The sequence below is a fragment of the Helianthus annuus genome, chromosome 9 (genome assembly GCF_002127325.2).
Source record: "Helianthus annuus cultivar XRQ/B chromosome 9, HanXRQr2.0-SUNRISE, whole genome shotgun sequence".
NCBI classification, from domain to species: domain Eukaryota; kingdom Viridiplantae; phylum Streptophyta; class Magnoliopsida; order Asterales; family Asteraceae; genus Helianthus; species Helianthus annuus.
This window is the reverse complement of record NC_035441.2, coordinates 184,210,993-184,234,373: the sequence shown is the minus strand read 5'-3', so window position 1 is coordinate 184,234,373 and position 23,381 is coordinate 184,210,993. Positions and strand designations below refer to the sequence as shown.

At 36.6% G+C, this 23,381-nt stretch overlaps 2 protein-coding genes and 1 long non-coding RNA gene across 11 annotated transcripts in view; 1 reads left to right on the top strand and 2 right to left on the bottom strand.

Annotated features, from left to right (window-relative positions):
* Positions 1-13,353, top strand: part of LOC110927278 — a 33,731-nt gene extending 20,378 nt beyond the window's left edge. For 3 of the 9 annotated variants that reach the window (XM_035977987.1, XM_035977986.1, XM_035977985.1), the window contains 11 exons: positions 6,087-6,128; positions 6,214-6,370; positions 6,448-6,715; positions 8,070-8,154; positions 8,248-8,360; positions 8,444-8,525; positions 8,717-8,810; positions 8,901-9,064; positions 9,140-9,444; positions 10,933-11,011; positions 12,636-13,353. In XM_035977987.1, the coding sequence (XP_035833880.1) occupies positions 6,224-6,370; positions 6,448-6,715; positions 8,070-8,154; positions 8,248-8,360; positions 8,444-8,525; positions 8,717-8,810; positions 8,901-9,064; positions 9,140-9,444; positions 10,933-11,011; positions 12,636-12,777 (1,479 nt within the window). In that variant the 5' untranslated portion in view covers positions 6,087-6,128; positions 6,214-6,223 and the 3' untranslated portion in view covers positions 12,778-13,353. Of the gene's footprint in view, positions 1-6,086; positions 6,129-6,213; positions 6,371-6,447; positions 6,716-8,069; positions 8,155-8,247; positions 8,361-8,443; positions 8,526-8,716; positions 8,811-8,900; positions 9,065-9,139; positions 9,445-9,527; positions 9,899-10,932; positions 11,012-11,489; positions 12,441-12,464 lie in introns of those variants that run through there. The other 6 variants (XM_035977981.1, XM_035977989.1, XM_035977982.1 and 3 more) reach the window with 6 other exon arrangements.
* A 3,088-nt stretch (positions 13,354-16,441) lies between these two features.
* LOC118482277 lies at positions 16,442-20,058 on the bottom strand. Its single transcript, XR_004868174.1, has 4 exons — positions 19,457-20,058; positions 18,607-18,700; positions 17,986-18,111; positions 16,442-16,703 (listed from the first exon to the last, which is right to left on the bottom strand). It is a non-coding gene; the product is annotated as an uncharacterized LOC118482277 (long non-coding RNA).
* Positions 20,059-20,275: 217 nt separating this feature from the next.
* LOC110901128 (putative UDP-arabinose 4-epimerase 2) lies at positions 20,276-21,423 on the bottom strand. The gene is made up of 5 exons (XM_022147977.2): positions 21,361-21,423; positions 21,157-21,270; positions 20,971-21,078; positions 20,711-20,802; positions 20,276-20,614 (listed from the first exon to the last, which is right to left on the bottom strand). Exons 1-5 carry the CDS (start codon positions 21,421-21,423, stop codon positions 20,452-20,454), a joined length of 540 nt encoding a protein of 179 aa, XP_022003669.1. The 3' UTR covers positions 20,276-20,451.
* Between the last annotated feature and the right edge of the window lie 1,958 nt (positions 21,424-23,381).

The window sequence follows — 23,381 nt, the reverse complement described above, 5'->3', positions numbered from 1 at the left end:
GGTTTCGTTGGTTGTTGTTTTGTGGTTGACGGTTGTTCCCATAACCATCGTTTCTTCCACCTCCGTACCCATAATCATCTTCCCCAACATAATTGGCGTTTTGAGACCCAAACTCCTCATCGTCGTACCTTCGAGCATTGTATACGTTTCCCCTATTCACGTAGCCCCAATCTTCATCATCATTAGCTCGATCATCGTAATACCCCCCATCGTCCGAATTTTCCGTATGAATGCTTACGTGTTCCGGCGATTGATAACCGGGAACACTATACGGTTCGTCATCGGGAATTGCATTCCTTAAATCGTCGATGTTGAAAAACGGGTCTTCATTTACGGGATTGCCGCGATCACGGTTACCTCTTCGATCGGAGTTGACATTCCGATCATCAAGGTGAATAGGTAACGATGCTTGTCGGTGAAGAGGTTGTTGTTGAGGTGTTCGTTGGGTGTTGTTGGTGTTTTGGTTTCGGAAAGGTGGAGTGGGTGGTCTTGCGTTGGTGTTACCACCCGGTTGCTCTTGAGCGGGGAAAAAGGTTCCTCGGGATTGGAATTGATTTGGGTGGAGGTTTTGGTTTGGGTTAAATTCTTGGTTGGAATTGTGGTTTGCCATTGAATCGGTTTCAATGGTCGGTGTGAGTGATGGTGTTTGGTTGGTTTGATTAGAAGCAAGAGTTGCTTCTAACCGGCTTGCTAAGTTTCTTCTTGCGAGTCTTTCAATTTCCGGTTCGTAGACTAGAGGTGAAGTCCTCCCGGAATTTCGTGTACGCATGCACTACCTGTAACCTGCACAAGTAACACACCCCGCGTAACAAAGAAAAAGACAATAAAAAAAGAAAGCAAAACAAGTTAAACAGTTAATCACACTAATTTAAACAATATCCAAACACAAAGCGCACGCACTCCCCGGCAACGGCGCCAAAATTTGATCGGAGAGTCGCGCTCCGGTCAAAGATAATATTTATATACCCTAATTACCCTTAACAAATAGCTAGTGGTAGCAAGGGGTCGAACCACGAAGAGTATGTGGTTTGTGTGCGGATTTGATTGAATTATAAATAGTTGTCACTTTTATGAAGCTTGCTATATTGTTTTTGTATGTTTTTGTTTGATTGGAAGTTGTGAATTAGAATAACTAAAATGATTAATGAAATTAACTACTCACGATTACTAAACGCAAGAAGGGAAAATGATTGTTTGAACAATAATAAGAAAACAAGGTTCACACCCGGTTCGGTAATTGCATTCCTAGGGTTCCTACACGTTTTAAGATTGATTCAATTGCAAAAACGATTAACGAGTTTAGTGTTACACGGCTTAGGTGCCAAGAGCTATCAACGTTATAAAGAACGGACCACAATGCACTTCGTTACCAAGAACATGTAAACTCTAACCTAGACAAGGCATAATTGCACATAAACATTTCATAAAGTCAAGTTTAATCTTCACTCGACGGTTTACGAATTCAATACAAATGCAAGACAATTATCATAAGTTTCAAATCAAGAAGCAATTTGTCACAAAATCAATCCAAGAACAATGTTTTAACCCTAGACTTACAATTAACCTACACCGGGGTGAAACCTCCGAGGAATTAGCCGCGCATGATCGAAGAAACTTGATCACCGGATGTTGTAAACTTGAATTGGATCATCACGAAGCTTTAAGGTGAAAGAATGGTTAGGGTTTGTGGTGGAGAAATTGAATGGATGGAGGGTTGAAGAATGATTGTAATGGTGATGAAACTAGGGTTTGGATTCGGATGAGAGTTTGGGTGGTAGGATGGATGGTAGATGGATTAGAGATGAGATGGTGGATGAAAGATGGCTCCAAGATTAAGTTCAAATCTCCAAAAATGTGTAACTTACGAATTGAATGAGTTGAGAACCAATAGCAATCGAACTAGACCCCCAATTGGCCAAAATTCGCGTTTCACAAATCCAACACCCGTCGCCGACGGGTCTGACCCCGTCGCCGACGGGCTCCCAAAAACTCTTGTTTGGCCGACGGCCTAATTGACTGGTTACGGGCAAAATGTGCATACAGGGATATCTGGAGGGCGTCGCCGACGGCCTGGATCCCGTCGCCGACGGCCCCTAAAAATCCCATTTTCCATTTTTCGCTCCTTGCACTTCCGGTTGATCCGTAACGCATCCCGGTGCTCCGGTTTTCGTCTCGGTGACCCGTAAAGCTCCCGAAAAGCTCCTTAAACTCCATCAAACCTGCAAAACACATTCTTGATTAAAAGTAGGCTATTCGAAACTAAAACTTACGTAAAAACGTTAAGTTAAACAATAACAAGCACCGGTTTTCAACCACGTATCAGTGACACCGACGGAAAGGATATAGGCAAGCGTATAGTTTTGCCCTCAACGTTTACTGGTGGTCCACGCTACATGTACAAACACTATCAGGATGCGTTGGCAATATGCAGAGTTCATGGGAACCCACAATACTTCATTACGTTCACCTGCAATGTTAAATGGCCTGAGATTCGTAGATACATCGCCAAATTCCCAAACCTGAAGGCAGAAGATCGTCCAGATGTTATTGCAAGAGTGTTTCATATGAAAGTGACTTCGTTTGTAAATTTTCTTAAAGTTAGAAGACCATTTGGAAAGGTTACTGCAGGTAACTTAGTTGCCTCATATTACATAGAAAACTCTATAGCTATTATAAAGGTATACTCATGTTCTTTGAAATTCGTTCATTTAATATTGTCCAGACTTATACACCATAGAGTTCCAAAAAAGAGGTTTGCCTCATTGTCACCTTCTTCTATGGGTTGACGAAGCACACAAAATAAAGGACGCTGCACAATTGGATAACTACATATCAGCGGAAATTCCGGATCCTATCAGGGACCCAACATTGTACACAATTGTCACTGACACCATGATACATGGACCTTGCGGCATCGCCAGACCTAACTCGCCATGCATGGCATTAGGATCATGTAAGAAAAATTTCCCTAAGGATTACGAGCCTTTTACAAGATTCGATGACAATGGCTATGCACGCTATAGGAGACGTCAAAGTACTCACTCTGTTCAAAAGAATGGGATTTCATTAGATAATGGTTACGTTGTGCCGTACAACCGTTCTTTGTTGCTTCATTTTCACGCTCACATAAATGTCGAATACTGCGGGTGGAGTATGCTCATAAAGTACCTTTTCAAATACATATCTAAAGGAACAGACTGTATAAAATACACTGTTAAAAAGACGCCTACCCCAACAGGCAACTCCACGGGTAATGTTGCAACAGAAATTGACGAAATTAAAGACTTTGTTGACGACAGATTCATTTGTCCACATGAATCAGCTTGGAGAATCTTTAACTTCATGATTCATGAACGAAACCCTTCTGTTCAGGTAACTTTATAACCTTACAAAACATCCGTTTGGAAACTTTTTCCATCAATTACTAATGATGGATTTCCTTCCGTGTAGACGCTTTCTGTACACTTAGAGAATAGGCAAAATGTCACATTCAAAGACAATGAGAAGCTTCAGAATGTCTTGCGCAATCCAAATGCCAGGCGCATTACCTTAACAGAATGGCTAAAAAATAACTGCGAGGACGACAGTGGACTCCATCTCCGTTACATTGACTACCTTTCTGAATACAGATGGGAATCTACAGGAAAATGTTGGCTTCGCAGAATCACAAATAAAACACCAGCGATCGGCAGACTTGTATACATACATCCAAGCGCCGGTGAGGCATTTTACCTTCGAATGCTTTTGTCACATCAGAAAGGTTGTAAGTCATTCATAGACATACGAACCATTGCTGGTGAGATCCTTCCAACATATCGCACCGCATGCGAGAAACTCGGCTTACTTGGAGATGACAATGAATGGTCACTTGCGATAGAAGAAGCTGCTACGTGGGCAAATGCTTCTGAGTTAAGGTCTTTATTCACTCATATGCTTCTGTTTTGTGAGATGTCAAACCCCAAAAGACTCTTCGATCAACAATGGAAAAAAATGAGTGATGATGCAAGTTATATACATGGCATAGTCAACGATGAAGACCAAATGCAATATGTTCTTTATGAAATCGAGTTGCTGTTACATTCTGGAACACCCTCGACTTCGTTGTCTGATTATGGATTACCCATGCCTACACCAGAAGTTCTTGCATCGTTAACTAATCGACTGCTAATGGAAGAGAAAAATTACAATAGACAAATACTTAGAACTGAGCATGAGTCATTTCGCTCCAGCCTACACCCAGAGCAAACTCACATTTATGAACACGTCATCACAACTTTGGCACTAAACAGACAAGTCTTGGCATTTGTTTATGGGCACGGCGGAACTGGAAAAACTTTCCTGTGGAAAACAATTATTGCTAGACTACGCTCTGATGGCAAGATTGTTTTGGCAGTTGCAGCCTCGGGTATTGCTTCATTGTTGCTTCCCTCTGGTAGAACAGCTCATTCACGATTTAAGATACCAATAGATCTCACCGATGAATCACTATGTTATATAAAGAAAAAGACACAACTCGCTCAGTTGCTAATAGAAACCTCACTTATAGTTTGGGATGAAGCTCCGATGAATGATCGCCGATGCTTTGAATCATTAGATAAAAGCCTAAAAGATTTATTAGGTGATTGTTCCAGGCCTTTCGGAGGCAAATCAGTTCTCTTAGGTGGCGACTTCCGTCAGACTTTACCTGTTAAACCAAAGGCATCTAAAACGGAAATCTTGAACTCCGCATTACCTAGGTCATATCTATGGCGCTACTTTAGAGTTTACAAGCTGAGTGAGAATATGCGACTACAACGGCCAAACATGGATTTAGCAAATAGGCTCCAAGTGGCGTCGTTCTCAGCATGGTTACTCAAGGTGGGCGATGGGGTATTAGGCACAATTGACGATGACGACCCGCTTAACACAAAACAAATTGAAATACCATCAGACTATATGATACCTCCAGATGATAATGCTATCAAAGAACTCACTCAATTCATCTACGATAGCCCTACCCTTGAGAATCCAACTGCTGAAAATCTCTCTGGAAAAGCAATAGTATGCCCAAAAAATCATACGGTGGATGAAATAAATACACTGGTTCTCGGCATGGCTCCAGGCGATAGCAAGACTTATCTGAGCGTGGACTCAATAATCCCACGTGCCGGCTGCCATGGTGACATCGACTTGCTTTATCCAACTGAATACCTGGCTATGCTGAATTTCACTGGTTTGCCACCACATGAATTACAGCTGAAGGTTAATGCTCCAGTAATACTTATTCGTAATATCAATCAGACATCTGGACTTTGCAATGGTACAAGGATGCTCGTCACTCAACTATTGTCAAGGGTCATTGAAGCACAAATTATGACTGGTACAGCAATAGGACGACGTGTCTATATACCTCGAATCACGTTGACTTACAAAGATGAACAACTTCCTTTCATTTTCAAAAGAAAACAGTTTCCACTAAAACTTTGTTATGCAATGACCATAAACAAAAGTCAAGGTCAGTCACTAAACAAAATTGGTGTCTATCTTCCTGAACCAGTGTTTGGACATGGTCAACTCTATGTCGCACTTTCACGTGCCACATCTCCGCAGTCACTTAAAATTTTAAGTGTTCCAAATGCTAATGCGCCACTAAATTGTACGAAAAATATAGTCTACTCAGACTTTTTAAAGGAAATAGATGACGCCTTGGCCAATAATTAGGAAAACTATATCATCATTACAAGCTTCTTTCATTTCTCAAAGACATCGTACTAGACTACCCTCTATATTATTTAATAATAATATGCCTATTACCTAGGTGGATTAAATTATTACGCTCGCTAATTCATGACGCAATCATTAGCAATTTCTTTTTGATATACTTAGCTATCTTACTAGACTTCACTAATGCCCTGTAGGTGGTCTTAAAGATAACAAGCTGTATACTAATCTTAGAGTAAGTGTAATATGTAAAGAACTGTGTGTTAGATACCGTTTTATTAATTAATGATTTTTCAATTGCATCACTGTTTCTTTATGCATTTTACTTTTCCATTCACTAACTGATAATAAAAGTTATTTGCACTTACTTCCTTTTACTGCAACAGGCACGTATTTGGCATTTTCTTCCTTCGGAATCTATACCAAAGGTATGTTTTCTCCCATTTTGCAGATTCTTCCCCTATAATGACTTGCTATAAAAAACCATTATTACTTACGCACTATATTCCTCAGGACACAAACGATGCAACAAATTGTTGATGTTAAACCCTATCAGGTGCCCATTCCACTACACATAAGAGTCATCAAGAAGTGGAAAACGCAGACGATGGATTATCTAAAATCACAAACAACAGATCAAGATTTGTGCTACCTTTTTGTAGACAAACATGTATGTTACATAAAGATATATCTACTATTAAAACCTTTTATACTACATAATTTAATTTATCTATGAACTCACCACAGGGAGCTGCAATAGAGGCAACTGCCAATCCAAAGAAAGAAACTTATTTTGATTCTAAGTTGAAAATCGGCTCATGCTACAAGGTAGGTGAATACATTTCAACCAAATCTCGAGAATACATGAAGGTCGTCCCACACGATGCATCTCTGAGGCTTGGCACCATGACAACTTTTGAACCGCTTCACGACAACAGCATACCGACTTACTACTACAATTTTGCAACTTATGATATGCTTGCAAGTCGAAAGGCACATCCAAGACCATTAACAGGTAATAACAACGCTTTAATATTTTCTTAAATTCAGCAACTGGTGGTCGGACCAAAATGCGATTACAAATCAATTCCTTTTGGCAATCCATATTAGATCATTCGATACATAGTGTAAAACATTTATCATTTCTGTAACTTAACTGAGAGAAACTTTATCAGGCATCTGGCATCAAGATATTTCCAAACCAGCGTTCTCACTTAAAGACAGCCAAACATTCCCTTGGTGCAATAATTTTTCACGTAACTTAATCTTACATTTACAACTAATCATTCTAGAAAATGTTTATCTTGACCATAAAGTTGCCAAAATATATTTTCCTTTTAGTCTGTTAAAGGTTTTAAAGGAGAAAATTTTTATGTTGACCATAGAGTTGACAAAATATCTTTTACTATTAGTCTTTTAAGTTAGCTTTCGATTAACTAATTAACTGGTGTTTGATGGGTATTTAGGTAGATTTTAAATGATGTAGAATTAAAGAGTATGTTTCTCACCGTTATTATAAATTAGCGTGTGACAAGTGTATCTTGGCGTCTCAAAATTTGAAGTTGGCGCAACATATTTCCGTCTGCTGCCAAATGAAATAGTTGTGTCCATTCAAAATCTACTATGCTAGGTAAAAATACCTTACGCCTATGTTACAAGGTGTGTTGTATGAAACCTTCTGGTTAGCTGGTTAGCTGAAACAAATAACAAGAAACTCAAAAGAATTTTTTTTAAAGAAAACGTGAAATCTATTGTTTAAAACTTATGGGTTAAAACAAGTCTTTTGATGATTTACTGGTATTAAACAATTTGGGTGAGGGAAGCGAATAGTGTGGGGACAGCAAGCGAATGCCGTATATATTCATTAGGCGTCATTCGTGTATATACAGGCACAACTACACTTCAAGTTGAAATATTATATAGAATAGATTCCAATTCAATGGCTTTGTATAACTTACAACTTTCTTTGTCTTGCACTTAATTTGACTTGTACAAATTCTGTTTTTGTGCTTTTACTTGCATTATAAATTCTTTTTGAAAACTCAACAAGATAAATGTTGCATAAACTTATTGATAAGGTTTTGAGTTTAGTAGAAGTTTCTTACCTTTTTTTATATAGGAATTAATATATCAACAAAGTAAAAGTATAAAATATCTTTTGGAGGCACTCTTATTCAGGTGCCCTGCATATATAAATAAGCGTAGCAACTACTTTAGGAAGAATGAAGTAAATACAGCCAATCGTATAGATCATTATCAAGAATAAAAAATTTACCCCATTACTTCACCAGCCCAACAACAAGTTAACAATTTAACCCGCTACTCATTATAAATATATATGGGACTAATCTGATAATATTTTTTTGCAGATTACATAGGACGTGTAGAAACAGTATCTCCTCCGTTAAGAAGGGCATGCAAGAATATCATCAAGGTTAAAATCCAAGATGAATGGTCAGTAGTTCTCATACCTAAAACATAACATTTTCACGTTAGAATCGCAAATAACATGTTTCCTTCTCTTCTTCCACATACTTACTGGAACAGGAAGAATGTGATTGAGATTACTTTCTGGATGCAAACGATGTTCCCGTATGAAAAAGAAAAAGCAGTGGGCCAGCTGCTCGCGGTTACTGCAACCATCGTAACAACATTCCAAGGTAAGTTGTAAACCATTTCACCGCACCTCCTTTATTATAGAGATTTCATTTGTGTATTAACAACAAATATGCCCCTTTAACAGACAATCTCCAATTAGAATCCACTGATGCAACCACGGCAGTTCTAAACCCACCCATTCCAGAATTACAAAGCTACATTTACAAGTAAGTATTTGCGTATTAACAACATGATTTTCCCCTAGGTGCTTCATTATCCAAACACTAATGATGGGTCCTTCATTTTAGACTTTCAGCTAATACATAAAAAATATTCATTGCAACATATAGGTTTCAATTTTTCATATACATGCTTTACCTCAAACAAATAATATTAAATAGTAAACTCACAATTATAGATTTAGCAAACTGGAAAGATCCGAAACAGTTGGACAAAGGAAACCAGTACTTCCGATAGCCGAAATCAAAGCCAAGTACAGGCAAGATACAACGGTACAAGTTACTATCCTTTTACTTTATGCTATTAATAAATAAGTAGTTTGTAACTTACTATATTAAAATACATGGATTAATCAAATACAGCGAACCAAGTTTACATGCAAGGCAACAGTGACAGAAATCACTGCAGATCGTAAATGGTTTTATGTTACATGTCCAAAATGCAAAGGCAAAGTCCACTTGCAAAGGGCTGAAATTCCCCGCTTTGTATGCGAAGACGATGGCCATGTTCCTAACCCAACTTTCATGTAAGTCTCCTTCAACTCTCATATACAAAAGCACATAATGCACAACTGAAAGAAAAATTGCACTTCAATCTTAAGGTATTGTGTTAACACAACTATAGAAGATGAAAGTGACGAAGCAAAGGCTGTTTTCTTCAACGAAGCAATGGAACAAATGCTGGAAAAATCTTGCTACGACATGGTAGTGGAGGATGGACACACAGATCCAGAAACAACACTTGCTGATATTTATAAGATTAGAGGAAAAACTGCAGTTCTGGACATCTCAATGAAACAAGATAATTCAATGGCCGTAAACAAAGTCGAAGTACCACCGGCCATAATCCCATCAACCCCGGATCCTAAAACAGCAACTACGAAAAGAAGCGCACCGGATTCACCAGGTACATAGATTACACTTATAAATATATCCACTTTTTTTATTTAAAACGCTAAACGCATAAAACTAACTATAACTATTACATAGACGATGAAACGACAGGAAAGCAAGCAAAAAAGTAAAAGGATAATGGAGAAGGTCACATTTTTGCCAGATTAGAAAAACCAAAAATGCATCCTTGCAGATTTTCCAAGTGAAAAAAATACTAGCACCAGCACAATATTTTGGCAATTTACAACAACATTAGAAAGCCCAAGACATCAACATCTCACTTAACCAAAGACATTTTGGCCTCAGCAACAAGGCAACAAAACTGTGAAAAAAACAACCAAGAACCTTAACTTACTGATTGATGTTATGTGGTCCAGCCTGTTTGTTTAGGCTGTTTGTTTGTTGTTGTATAAATCCTAATGTAACCTACGACCTCTATATGTCTATAAGGCTATTAGTTTTCTTAATGTTTCACCAATTATCGCCTAATATATACATGCACCGCGCCGCATCGCGCGCGGGCACAATCCCTAGTTATAATCTGAAAATGAAACTCATCAGTAGGTATATAAATCAATGAGTAAACTGCTATTTTGGTCCCTGAGATTTGGTCAGTTTTGCCACTTTAGTCCAAATCTTAAAGTTTTTGTATTTGGGTCCCTGTGGTTTCATTTTTGTTGCCATTTTAATCCAAAACTCATCAGTAGGTATATAAATCAATGACTAAAGTTTTTGTTGCCATTTTGGTCCAAAAGCTTTTATAAACTCATGATAATGATAATGACTAAAATACCCCTGAGAAAAAGGACAAAACTTAAGGGTTTGATTAGGGGAATCTGGTCTGATTTCACTTTTGGACTAAAATGGCAACAAAAATGAAACCACATGGACCCAGATACAAAAACTTTGAGATTTGGACTAAAGTGGCAAAACTGGCCAAACCTCAGGGACCAAAACGGCAGTTTACTCTAAATCAATTAAAATCCAATATTCCTTTCGGGTTAGACACGCAGCCCAGTGGAAGGGTTGCTTGCACGTGAACATAAGGTCTTGAGTTCGATCCCCGCTAGGCTGGTTTTTGGGCCGAATTTTTGGTATTTTCTTTTAAATCCTTTTTCCTTTTTAAGCTCATACGTCATACATTAAATAACAGTTTATAATTTTTTTTATTTTATTTCATATCTTCATAAACATTTATTAATAACATTGTGTTTTATTTGTAACATAATTCCTTTTCATTAATAACTTGCCAAATCAACCGTTTATATTTTTATAAAACCTTAAACATATATCAGTAACGTGAATATTTAACAATTTTATTAATTTCTTTTAACACTAAATGTTAATAATAGGTTAATTTATAAACCATAAACATTAGGAAGTATATTTAACCTACAAATTTTAACGAGGTTCGTTATGTAGTATTTTAATTGTCTAGGTTAACCGCTTCCGTCTATTCGGAATCCTTTTCTCAATTTTTACTCGTGCGTTATTTTACAAGGAATCGCAAACGCAACCACTTGTAATCTCAAGACTTCGTCAATTCCACTCTCGGTTTTCGTGGTACTCTACGCAAAACTGTGAGTATACTCGATCCCATTTTCGCTTTAACACTTTGGGTGCAACATGTATTCTATATAAAATCACGCAACACTTGAAACTTGTATTTATCACACTCTATCCACATTTAAACACGAAACATCTTGATGCTTGTTAACCTCATATGCTATGTAAACTTTTCGTGTCTATATGCTCATTAACTTCGATCAAGCCTACCTTAACAATTATAGCGCTATAGGATTAACGCACCGCCCTTGAGTCTTGGGGTATTGTTAAGTCAAACACGTTAACCTCCCTTGAGTCTTGGGGACAGGCAAAATTGCGTTGGAAACTTTGGTTTGAACATATAGCTTACACTGTTTCAGCATATTAGTAACTTGTATTATGTTATTCATGTTAGATATGAGCACATTTAAACATTTTATTCTATTTATGCTATGTATCAAACTTGTATACTCGCCAACATTTTTGTTGATGATATTTTAATACATGTTGTAGGTTGATGCTAGTGAAAAAATAAAGTTAGGGTGGACTTAGAAACACACTCTAGAAGAAACACTGTTTTATTAATTCTATGTTCGTTACAATTTTGATCATGTTTGAATCATGTATGAATTTTAGTATTCTATGAAATTTTGATTAATTTGTATTGTCATAATTAGTGTTATGATGCTTTGAGCGATTTGTTCGTCTCATCCTGATGTTTCCACCATCCGTTGGGGTGTGAAAGATTGGTATCAGAGCCATAACTATAGGGAATTAGGAAAAGTAGAAATGTTTTTACCTAGTCTATAGTTTAGGAACTTTCTCACTATGTTTCTTAAAACTACTTGCCTTCTCTCCTATTTGCTTCTTATCTATTCTCTTTGGTCTTTTAACATACATGCCTTTCCTAAGGCTAACACTGTTGGAACCTGAAGGTTTACGCATAGAGAATCATAATAGTTAAGGGGTTGATTATGTTAATGTTTTGTTTAGTATATGTTTGGGTCGAATTAGTGTTTAATGGGTCATAGGTTTCGAGTTGGGCCTTAGGGGGTTTCGACCCACTTTGTTTAGTATATAAGCAAACCTCAAACCTATGTTTGAGGTTGATCAGTCATTCGAATTCTAGAGGCCAGCCGAAACCATTGTGGGAGTCTTGTATCAGTCATCTTAATGGTTGAATGCAAGAATCTGGTTTGTGTTTATTTATTATTCATTGTTTTGGTTACGGTTTATATATTTGTTCTTGAATCAACTTTTGTTTGGTTTCTGCACTCTCACAAGTTCTAGTTTGATATCATTGAAAGATCCTTACGGAACTTATAATTGGTATCAGAGCCAAGAAACCATATCTTGGTTCGGTCGACATCAAATAGATTCAAGACGGCCGTTATTGTTATACTGATCGTGTTTGCTAAGTGCTTTTCAGCGAGTTCTGATTTGTACATACTTTCTGACTTGGAAGTGTTCATGTGTTCATCATAGAAGTTCATCAAAGATTGCTGATTTTGGTTTCTGTTGATTCAGAAAGCTGTTTGCTGATTGTTCGGAAAGTTTGTTGGTGATAAAATTCAAAAGATTTCAAAATCTATGAATTTTGGAAGGTGCTGAAAATCAGGGATTGCGCGTCAAAATTTTATCTCATAATCTGTTTTGCAGGTCTCGACTCGCAATCACGTGGTCTCAACTTGTCCTCTTCAAGATTCCGACTCGCAACTACAACGGTCTCGACTCAACAGTTCATCTGTGGCTTCAAGTCTTCAAGGTCTCGACTCGCAACCTACTTGGTCTCGAGTTGTAGCTTTTTAACTCGAAACAAAGGTCTCGACTTGCAACCTGGAAGTTGGTCTACTCTCAACCTTGGTCTCGACTTAGGCTTTTGTGATTGATATTTGCTGATCTTGACTCGCAACAACAGATCTCGACTCAAGGATTCACTACTCGAAACCTTGGTCTCGACTCGCAACGACGGTGTTCAACGTGTTTTGACAATTTGACATTTTAGACTTTAAAATTTAATTAAAAATGTCTAATCAAACAATTGACTTAAAATTGAACAAACATCAGGAAATGGACTCTATCATAGGGACTATCACTAGGTTTCCCAGACTGTTAAGTGGTGATGATTTTCCCGAATGGAAATGAAGATTTGAACAACACGTAAAAGTCGGACTCTAAAATATGGAGAAGTATTCCCAGACTTTTCTAGGATTTTTTTTCAAGCTAAATTTTAACGTCTTTGCTAATGGATCCGGTCTAATGTCGTTTGATCATCTATTCTATCTTCATTTATGCATTTCTATTACGTAAATATTTAAGGGGAACTCGTGTATTATATTTTAGTGATTTTTCAATAAAAATAGCCATTATTGTTAAATCTTGTCATTATTTAAAGGTGAACTCGTGTATGGTGAACTCGTGTATTATATTTTAGTGATTTTCCAATAAAAATAGCCACTTGACCAAATGCCGTTGTTAAAACTTCTCATTTCATTATTTAAGGGTGAACTCGTGTATCAATAAAAATAGCCACTTGACTAAATATCCTAGTGAAAACTTTTCGTAAGAAAATTGGGTGTGGTTTGGTTAGTCCCTAAAGAGATTACCTGTTACGTAGACGCCACCTCATCATAAGAAAATTGGGTGTGGTTTGGTTAGTCACTTAGTCCCTAAGGCTGGAGGGTGTGGAGGCGTCATCCAACCCAGCTGGCACTCTATAGCGCCCCACCCCCGCCATCGTCCACACCCCTGGCGCTATGCCGTGGCGCCATTGAACGTCCGCCACCGTGGTAACGAGCTCGAAGGGCTTTATCAGGTGGGGCCCAAAACTTGTAAACCAATCAATTTTTTTTAATTTTGTTTAATAGAGGGCTCCATCCACACCCTACAAATTAAAGGGGGCCTCCATGGCTGACATGGATCTACGTGGATCCTACGTGGACTTGATAAAGCCATATGGGGCTCCAACCACACCCTATAGCCTAAAGAGACTACCCGCCACGTAGACGCCACCTCATCAAAGGTGAAAGACTATTCCCTTGGGACTACCTAAGGGTGTAGAGGAGTACCAAACCTAATAAAAAACCAATATATTAATAAAGGAGAAAGAGAGGGGCCCACCAAATGAAAACTCAGCCAACCACCAAACTCGTCCCTTCCATCTTCCTGCAGCCGTGTGCGACGTGATGAGCCCCAAGGGGGCGGTGTGCGACGTAAGGGATGAACCGAGACAGGGAGGGGACGACCCCCATACCCCATGGTCTTATGTTTTCTCAAAAGATAAAGACACACGTATAGCCACCGAATACCGATCCCATACCGATCTCGTACCGATCCCGTACCGATCCCGTACCGATCCCGATCGGTATCCCGATCGGTATCCACTTTTTGGCGTTTTCGGTATCGGTACGGTACGGTATCGATATTATACCGATACCGACCCTCAAAATACTGTATAATACCGATACCGTACCAATACCTAACCGACATGTTTCGGTATCGATATCGGTACCTAGTTTGGGTGAAATTCGAGATCAGTATTAGGCGGTATCGGTATCGAATCGTTATCGGATACCGATATGCTCATCCGTAGTATAGATTGCTCCACGTTAGCGTGGAACTTACATACTCTTAACCTATTATCACAAGAGTTTCAAACTTTGATGCTGAGGAAACATTTCAAATTAAAAATAAATAAAGGGTTAAAAATCACAAGAGTTTCAAAACTTTTATGCTGAGGACACATTTTAAATTAAAAAATAAATAAAAGGTGTAAAATAGAACCCAAAAGTATTAATAAAATTTAGTTTTAATAAAAAAATAAAGTTTAGTTTTATAATAACTTGCTTTCTTAAAAAAAAAGATTTAAAAACTTAGGTTGCTACAACTTAACCTTTAACCTTTATAATATATCCTAAGACCGGGTGTAGTGGTAGAGAAAAATAATGCCCTCACCATGGGGCATTATTCGACACGTGTCATCCCAGTCAGCATGGGACGTTATTGCAAAAGTGACGTAGTGGGAATAATGCCCAAATAATGCCCTTCCAATCATTAACAAAAAAAAAAAAAAAAAAAGAAACCAATCTATTCTCTCATTGGCCAGTCAAACCAAAGTCAACCCATCACAATCCCATTTTGGCGTTTTAATAACCACGCCGGACCCATTTTTTTCGAAAAAAACGCCCTAAAACGCCTAGTGTAATGGGGGAAGGGGCGTTATCAGGCGTTTTTTTTTTTGATTTTTTTTTTTAAAAACGCCCCACTACGGATGATCTAACCATGTCTTGTCTTATATTTAAAAAAATCAGATTCTTAACAAAAATTAAAATGGACAAGTAAAACAAATACTTTACTTTGATGATGATTAGATCGATTCGTATAGATAAAGTAGATTCATAATAGATAATAAAGGCCGTTCAAAAATAATAAATAAATAAATAATAATAATAACAATAACGTATTTAATGAAAATTAGCCTAACATAAAGACTCACGTTTCCAATGTTTTAAAATCCGGTTTTTATACTGTATCGGATTTAGCTCAAAAACAATTTAACTAAATGTATCAGACGGTTCAACCGGGTGTACCGAACGATTTAACTGGTTTTATCAGATGATTCAACCGGTACAACCGGCCGATTTGAACCGGTTTTTAAAACATTTCATGTCTCACACACCAAGGAGATATGAAAATGTTAATAAATTTCTTTTTTCTATTGTGTGAAGATAATGAATAACTTTCTATTTCGGTAAATTACAGAAATTGTCCTTTTTGTTTATAAAAGAACTAGCTTAAGAACCCGTGTATTATACAGGTTGATTAAAGATAATATCTCATCATTATCGTCGTTTACATAAAATGTTATGAATAAATACATGCGTTGAAACGGATCAGGTAAAAACCTTTTATTAACCATCAATATGCAGAAATCACAATTCGTTGAAAATCTCTTTATACACCACATTAGTTGTTTTATCTGTAGGTTTTTCGTTGTTGTCAAGTATGAGTAGTTTGACCCCATCTCTTGTTTTCACCCTTTGATAAGGCAATGATCACAAGTCGTTGAAAATCTCTTTATAAACCACATTAGTTGTTTTATCTGTAGGTTTCCCGTTGTCAAGTATTAGTAGTTTGACTCCATCTCGTGTTTTTACCCTTGATAAAGCAACATACAATTGACCATGAGAGAAAACGGATTGTTTCAAATACAAACCAACTTTTGTGGTGTGTTAATTTTAAAATGTATTTGGTTCTTTTAAACTAAATTTAAAGTTGAGGAAACAAATTTACACATTCACATGTGTAGGCCAAATGAATGGTAAGTTAAATCTTTTTAATTTGCATGAACTTTTAAAACTAAGGGTTATAATATTTCCAAAAGTTACAACCTTGGAGAGGCATTTTGTAGGATAGAATAGCAACTTAGGTTTTGCAGCGTGTTCAAGCTCAACAAATCAATAATGTCTTCAATGAAGATTTTAATATCTTTATTAGTATAAATAGGTCAAATAGATAATTTAATTCTTTTTATAGTTACAATAGAAAGGGCTCGATGAAAATGAACAAAAAGAAAAAGTTCGGCCAGGTTTTATCCATGCACTTGTGGTTTTAGTTCCTTTGATCAATATGACTTCATCCAATACGTTCCTTCACGACTTCGTCTGCATATCCTATGAATGATGAATCAACACCTTCTAAACCCTCTATGTGAGCAAATGTTGACTCCTGTACAAAACAAAAAACTCAAACTCACCGGATGTAGAACTGGAAAAACTCAAATATCTCCTTTAAGAAAACTTACAAACAACATACGTTTATTTCTAGCAGAAAAATAAGCAAATGCTAGAACGTATAAGCAAATGTAGAAAGGGTTGGACTCGGTTGTACTCGCAACGAAATCTGGCACGATTTTGGGATTATAGAAGCGGTTGTTATGAATTTCAAAACAGGTCTTATCGGATCAATCAAAAAGGAATCAGGTCCAAACAGGTTATCACACCAACACTTAAACCTTTTTTTTTCTAAAATTTCAATAAAATCTTCAAATGAAACGACTTGTGAAGTTGTATGCTTCAAAAAAAGTGACTCATGGTTTTGTTTGACCATATGACCCGTTTCGCTTTTAGCTAAACTTTTTAATTTAACAAACCTGATCTGTTTGACCAAAAACACAACCCAAAACCAAACTTAATAAGTAAACTGGTCAAAACTGCCACCTCTTAACTTAGCAAATTATCATTATCTCAAGAATCCACCACGTTTTAGCATAAAGAAAACACCATTACAAAGATGGAATGGTCAGACATGCCATCTTTAGTGCCAATATTGGTTCATGCTAATGTATTAACAAAGAAAAAAATCCTACCCAAATTCATAATAACATATATGCAATCAGTCTCCAATAGGAATGTGCAAATGGTTTCAGGTACCGATTCAAAACCAGGTTCGGTACTGGTTAAAAATTTCCCGAACCGACTCGAAAAATTGATACCGATTCGATACCGACCTTTAGCGTTTTCGGTACAGATATTTGCCGGTTTTTACCTTCAAATATTGGTCTGTACAGGTACCGAACCACAATTTTCGGTAAAAAAAGTACACCTGAATCAACCCGTTTAGCCATTTGCCTAAAATCAATTAAGTAATTGGAAATTTTAAGAAAAAAAACTAAAAAAATAACACCCAATTAACCAGTTGGTGACAATGTACATCCTGACTTGACTCGTTGGTGACAATCTACAGCCTAAATTGACCCATTTGCCTATATCCATTAAAAGAAATTGTTTTTTTAAGAAAAAAACTATTATAAATACTCCCAATTGACCGGTTGCTGACAAAGTACGACCTGAGCCACAACCGAAGGTTCACCCATTTGCCAAATATAATCTACCTTCTCCATCATTAAGAATAAATACGATGTTTTCTTGTTTCTAAGAATTAGTTTTGTATTGTAAAATCTAAAAGTTGTAAAGATACATAGAAAAATAAAAAGGGGTACAACGCTTACCAGAATCTTGCTCTCGACAGTGATGTGTCAGTCGTCAAGTTACCGGCGGAAATCACTGGATTTGGGTTAGCGGAATCTTTTTCTCGACGGTGATGTATCAGTTTTCAAGTGAGTTGCTCAACTCGTCTAAGAAAAAAGTTAGAATGAAACGGTAAACATGTGGCGAAACACGCTTGAAGATATGGAAAGCACTTATGAGCATAAAAATGATATAATTAAAGTTTATGTTTTGTGAGCCTACAGATGTAGAAAGGGATGGACTCGGTTCTACTCACAACAAAATCTCGAAGGATCTTGGGATCATAGAAGCAGCTGTTATGAATGTCAAAACAGGTCTTATCGGATCAATCGAAAAGGAATTAGGTCCACACAGGTTATCACACTAACACTTAAACCTTCTTTTTCTAAAACTTCAATAAAATCTTCAAATGAAACGACTTTTGAAGTTGTATGCCTCAAAAAGTGACTCATAGTTTTGTTTGACCATATGCCCCGTTCCGCTTTCAGCTAAACTTTTGAATTTAACAAACCTGACCCGTTTAACCAAAAACACAACCCAAACCAACTTAATAAGTAAAGTGGTCAAAGCCGCCACCTCTCAAGATGGCAAATTATCATTACCTCAAGAATCCACCACGTTTTAGCATAAAAGAAACACCACTGCGAAGAAGCGAAGGGTCAGATATGCCATCTTCAGCGCCAATATTGGTTCATGCTAGTGTATTAACAAAGAAGAAAATCATACCCAAAGTCATAATACACGATCCAAGTATATAGCAGACTATTTCGAGAAAAAACACTTCACAAAAAGCACACAATAACATATATGCAATGCAATCAGTCTCGAGTAGGGATGAGCAAATGGTTCCGAGTGCCGGTTCAGAACCAGTACCAAACCGGTACCGGTACAAAATTTCCCGAACCGACTCGAAAAATTGATACCGATTTGGTACCAACATTTAGCATTTTCGGTGATATTTGTTGGTTTTTACCTTCAAATACTGGTCCGTACAGGTACCAAACAATTCTGTGCCGGGAATTTTCGGTAAAAAAACGTACACCTGAATCAACCCATTTACCCATTTGCCTAAAATCATTTAAGGAATTGGGAATTTTAAGAAAAAAAACAAAAAAATAAATAACACCCATTTAAGCAGTTGGTGACAATGTATATCCTGACTTGAGTCGTTGGTGACAATGTACAGCCTAAATTGATCCATTTGCCTATATCCATTTAAAGCAATTGTTTTTTTTTTCAGAAAAAACTAATATAAATATTCAAAATTGGCCGGTTGGTGAAAAAGTACGACCTGAACTACAACCAAAGGTTCACCAATTTGTCAAATCTAATCTACCTTCTCAATGATTAAAAATTAAACAATCTTTTCTAGTTTCTAAGATTTAGCTTTGTAATGTAAAATTTAAAAGTCGTAAAGATACATAGAAAAATAAGAAGGGGTACAACGCCTACCGGAATCTTGTTATCGACAACGATGTGTCAGTCGTCAAGACATTGGCGAAATTGATGGAGTTGGGTTACTCGAATGTTGCTCTCAACGGTGATGTATTAGTCGTCGTGAGGTGCACAACTCGTCTAAAAAAGTTAGAATGGAACGGTAAACACGTGGCGAAACACCTCTGAAGATATGGGAAGCACCGATGAGCATAAAAATGATATAATTAAATTTGTGTTTTGTGAGCCTACAAATGTAGAAATGGATGGACTCGGTTCTACTCACAACAAAATCTAGCACAATCTTGGGATCATAGAAGCGGTTGTTATAAATATCAAAACATCCAATTGACCTTGAGAGAAGACGGACTGTTTCAAGTACAAACCAACTCTAAAAATGAAATGGTATGTATAGGAGTTTATGTTTCTTCTTTTTAAACCAAGTGAATCCCTCCTGGATCCTCTGCACCAGGTTAAACCCATCGTAACCTCTGGCCTCCAACTCCGGCATGAGCTGGTCGATCTTCTCAGCAGCTGCTACTTGAAGGTGATGTTTTTCACTGCAAAACTTCCAAATCAAACCGTGCTAGTTTTTTTAACGGCAAACATCTATATAAAGATATAAAAACGGGTCAGCAAGAAAGTGAACTACATCCACACATTGTGAATATTGAAATCTGTCCGTCAATATAAAAATATAGAATGTTATCTAACGTCGTTAGTGTCGACATTTGATAAAAAAAAAAAACAAAAATAGTTAATCATCATGAAAGTGAAACAACGAAAACCATAACCATCATGCCAACTCAATCTGATTTATCAATTAAACCCCCTAAAGTTCATGGGCCCAGCAAAGAACGGTAAGTGTATATGCCAGAAAACAAACTTTATATCAAATTAGAAACTAAATGCAACAGATTTACGCTACTTATTACAAAAAAAGATAACAAAACAATTTATAATCAGAAAACATAATCTTCATGCTAATTCAATCAGATTCATGAATTAAAACCCTAGAGCCCATGGTACGGTACCCGAGGAGTTGCTTCGGTAATCGGCATCTTCTCAAGCTCTCCATAAGTCGCACATGTGTTCGAATATATCAAAGTATTAACATTATGTGCGGCCATAGCTTCCAGTACCACCAGCATATTCGATGTAATATTGTGATAATACCTGCATAATTATAATAAAAAATAGGTAATTAGACACGTTTTTAAAATACAGTCAACAAAAGTTTAACAAAAATATTTATATAAAGTGCGTACTTACTTTAAAGGATCAAGAGTACTCTCCCCAACATATGCAACCGCTGCAAAATGCATAACCGCATCGAATGCATTCTCTGAAAAGATTTTGTGTACCTGAAATGTATTTTTATCAAGGAAACAAACATGTCACACATGCATGTTTTATCTTACGCATACTTTGGTCCTACTGGTTAGCAGGGTATTGGTGCGTGAGTTTTCCCTAACAGGTTCTTTCGGTTACCAAAAAATAATAGAAAATAATAGTTAAGTTTAGTTGGATACGCCTTTTACATCTCCCAAATCAGCATAAATGAACTGAAGTCTCCCGGGTTCGGGAAACAATTCTTGAAGAACTTTGACTGCAACTATGTTTCCACGAGAGAGATTATCCTATAACACAAGTATACGAATTTAGTTTGTATTGTAGTTGAATATTGGTAAAAGATTAATAAAAATGTAGAGGCATACCACTATAGTTACACGGTAAGAGTCTTTGAGAAGGCGTAGTGTAGCATGGGAACCGATATAGCCAGCGCCTTCAGTTACTAAAACATGAGTAACCCCTGCTTCAGACCTAGAGAATTTCAAAGAAAAAGATATTAGAGATTAATCAGTGTATAAGATAACCACAGATGTATGAAATCGCCCCTGTTAGAGATTAAGTGTTTAGACCTGTTTGACCCGTTGATAGTTTCCAACAACATTGAGCACACCATATTCATCAATTAAAGGCATTTTAGCTTAATAAAACATTTCATACCCAGTTAAAAACTCTTCAAAATAGATGTTGGTCAACTCATAAAAAAATCTATATCTTTGACTTTTAAAGAGGCAAAATACAGAAAATCGCTAACTTATATTTTCTAGCCACCTGAACAAATTTAAAAAGGATATTCACTTAAATACCTTTCGTTAGTTATTATTTTCCATCATAACTCATCCCATATATAGTGAACCAATTTAAATATCATGTAATATCACCACCATATATCGCCTTCACCCCATGTATGTATTTTATAGAAAATTCCATCAACATTGACACGTAACTGAATAACCTAAACTAATACAAAAAGTAGAATCAGATCTACGAATTCCATCAAAATAATACCAACATAAGACATACCTCTAATCACCTGAGTTTTGGAAGCCAGAAAGTACTAAACTGATTAAGTGTAGAAGGCTCATCATACACATAGGTATGAACATATCGACACTTCTTAGTTCATTAGCAGGTTTTCCTCTATTCTCCAAACTATAATGACAAAACACATCATTCAAATTCTACAAATTTCCACATGAAATCAAAATAATAAAAAACATGTGTTCCTACTTCTTACATCCACCAGTATAAATAAATTTGCATTTACTTCAAAAGATCAATAAATATATGCTTTCGAATTTGAATATGCTATAAGTTTTTAACTTTTACCTAAAATGGGACCAGCATAGTTTAACTACAGCAAACCAAAAGATAGAAGAAAGGGAATGGAGTACCTGTACAATAGAGAGATAATTTGACTACCACAACAACTTTTCTTCATGAAATGACCCCATTTGCATCCATCTTCAGAAGTTGCTTATTTAATGCCTAAAATGGCATTTAAAAAGAGATTTATAAAATGTGGTGGAAAGTCAATTAAAGGCGGACCTCTTAAAAGCCAACCCAACCAACCTGCATCTCTTAACAAATAGAGTTAGTTAGTAAACTGGAATTTTTTGTAATGGTTTAATAAATTTAATATAAGAGTAAACAAATAGCAATGATCCTAAAACTCAACTGAGCTGCTAAAACGATCTAAGACCAAGACATGTTGATTAAAGGCTATAAGAGAATTCCATGATACAGGGTGTCTATTGTGTGATGATTAAACAATAAACTGAACACAAAAGCTGCAATATTCAAACTCAGTAAAAAGAAGTATCTAAAGTCCTACTCTCCTAATAAATTGATGCACCTTCAAAAAATAGTCAATTTGGTTCGGGTCTAAGCAAATGTTCATAAGATATCAACAGCTACTATATCAAAGTATAATTGTGGCTTATAATCATCCTGTATGTAAAACACACCTCACATTCTTCCTCTTATTTTACACTTTCTACCATTAAGATAGAGAGACGGACCATTAAATTTCATATGAGACTTGGTACCATCAGCAGAGTCTTCCTCTTCTATTACGCTTCCTGCCATTGAAGCAAGAGACAGACCAGTAACTTTCAAGGGGGATCCTCCCAAATGGAGGTTACACTATCCGAGTACAATCGATATGATCACAAAACAAAGGTCACTTTCGTCATAAAGACTTTAGAAAAAAAGAAGAAGAAAGATACATATTTTTTTCACTATCTTGATAACCTTTAAGTGAAAATTAAATATTATTACTTATAGATTCTAGCCTCCGAAAATCCACACATCATGAAACAACTACAAATCATAATAAAACCAATATTGGACATAAATCTTTAAACAAAACTCATGTATAAAAATACAAAATTTTACAAAATCCAAATTGTATACAAAACTAAACCCTAAAAACCCTAACTTTACTTACAGGGAACAAAGATTTCCATTCAGCAACTTATGTAGCCCAAGAAATCAACATAATAAGGGATCCAGCAGCAAGAGACGTTTAGAGAGAGAACCAGAGATAAATCATTGCTCCCATGAATCCTGCAAATTTATACACATAACCAAA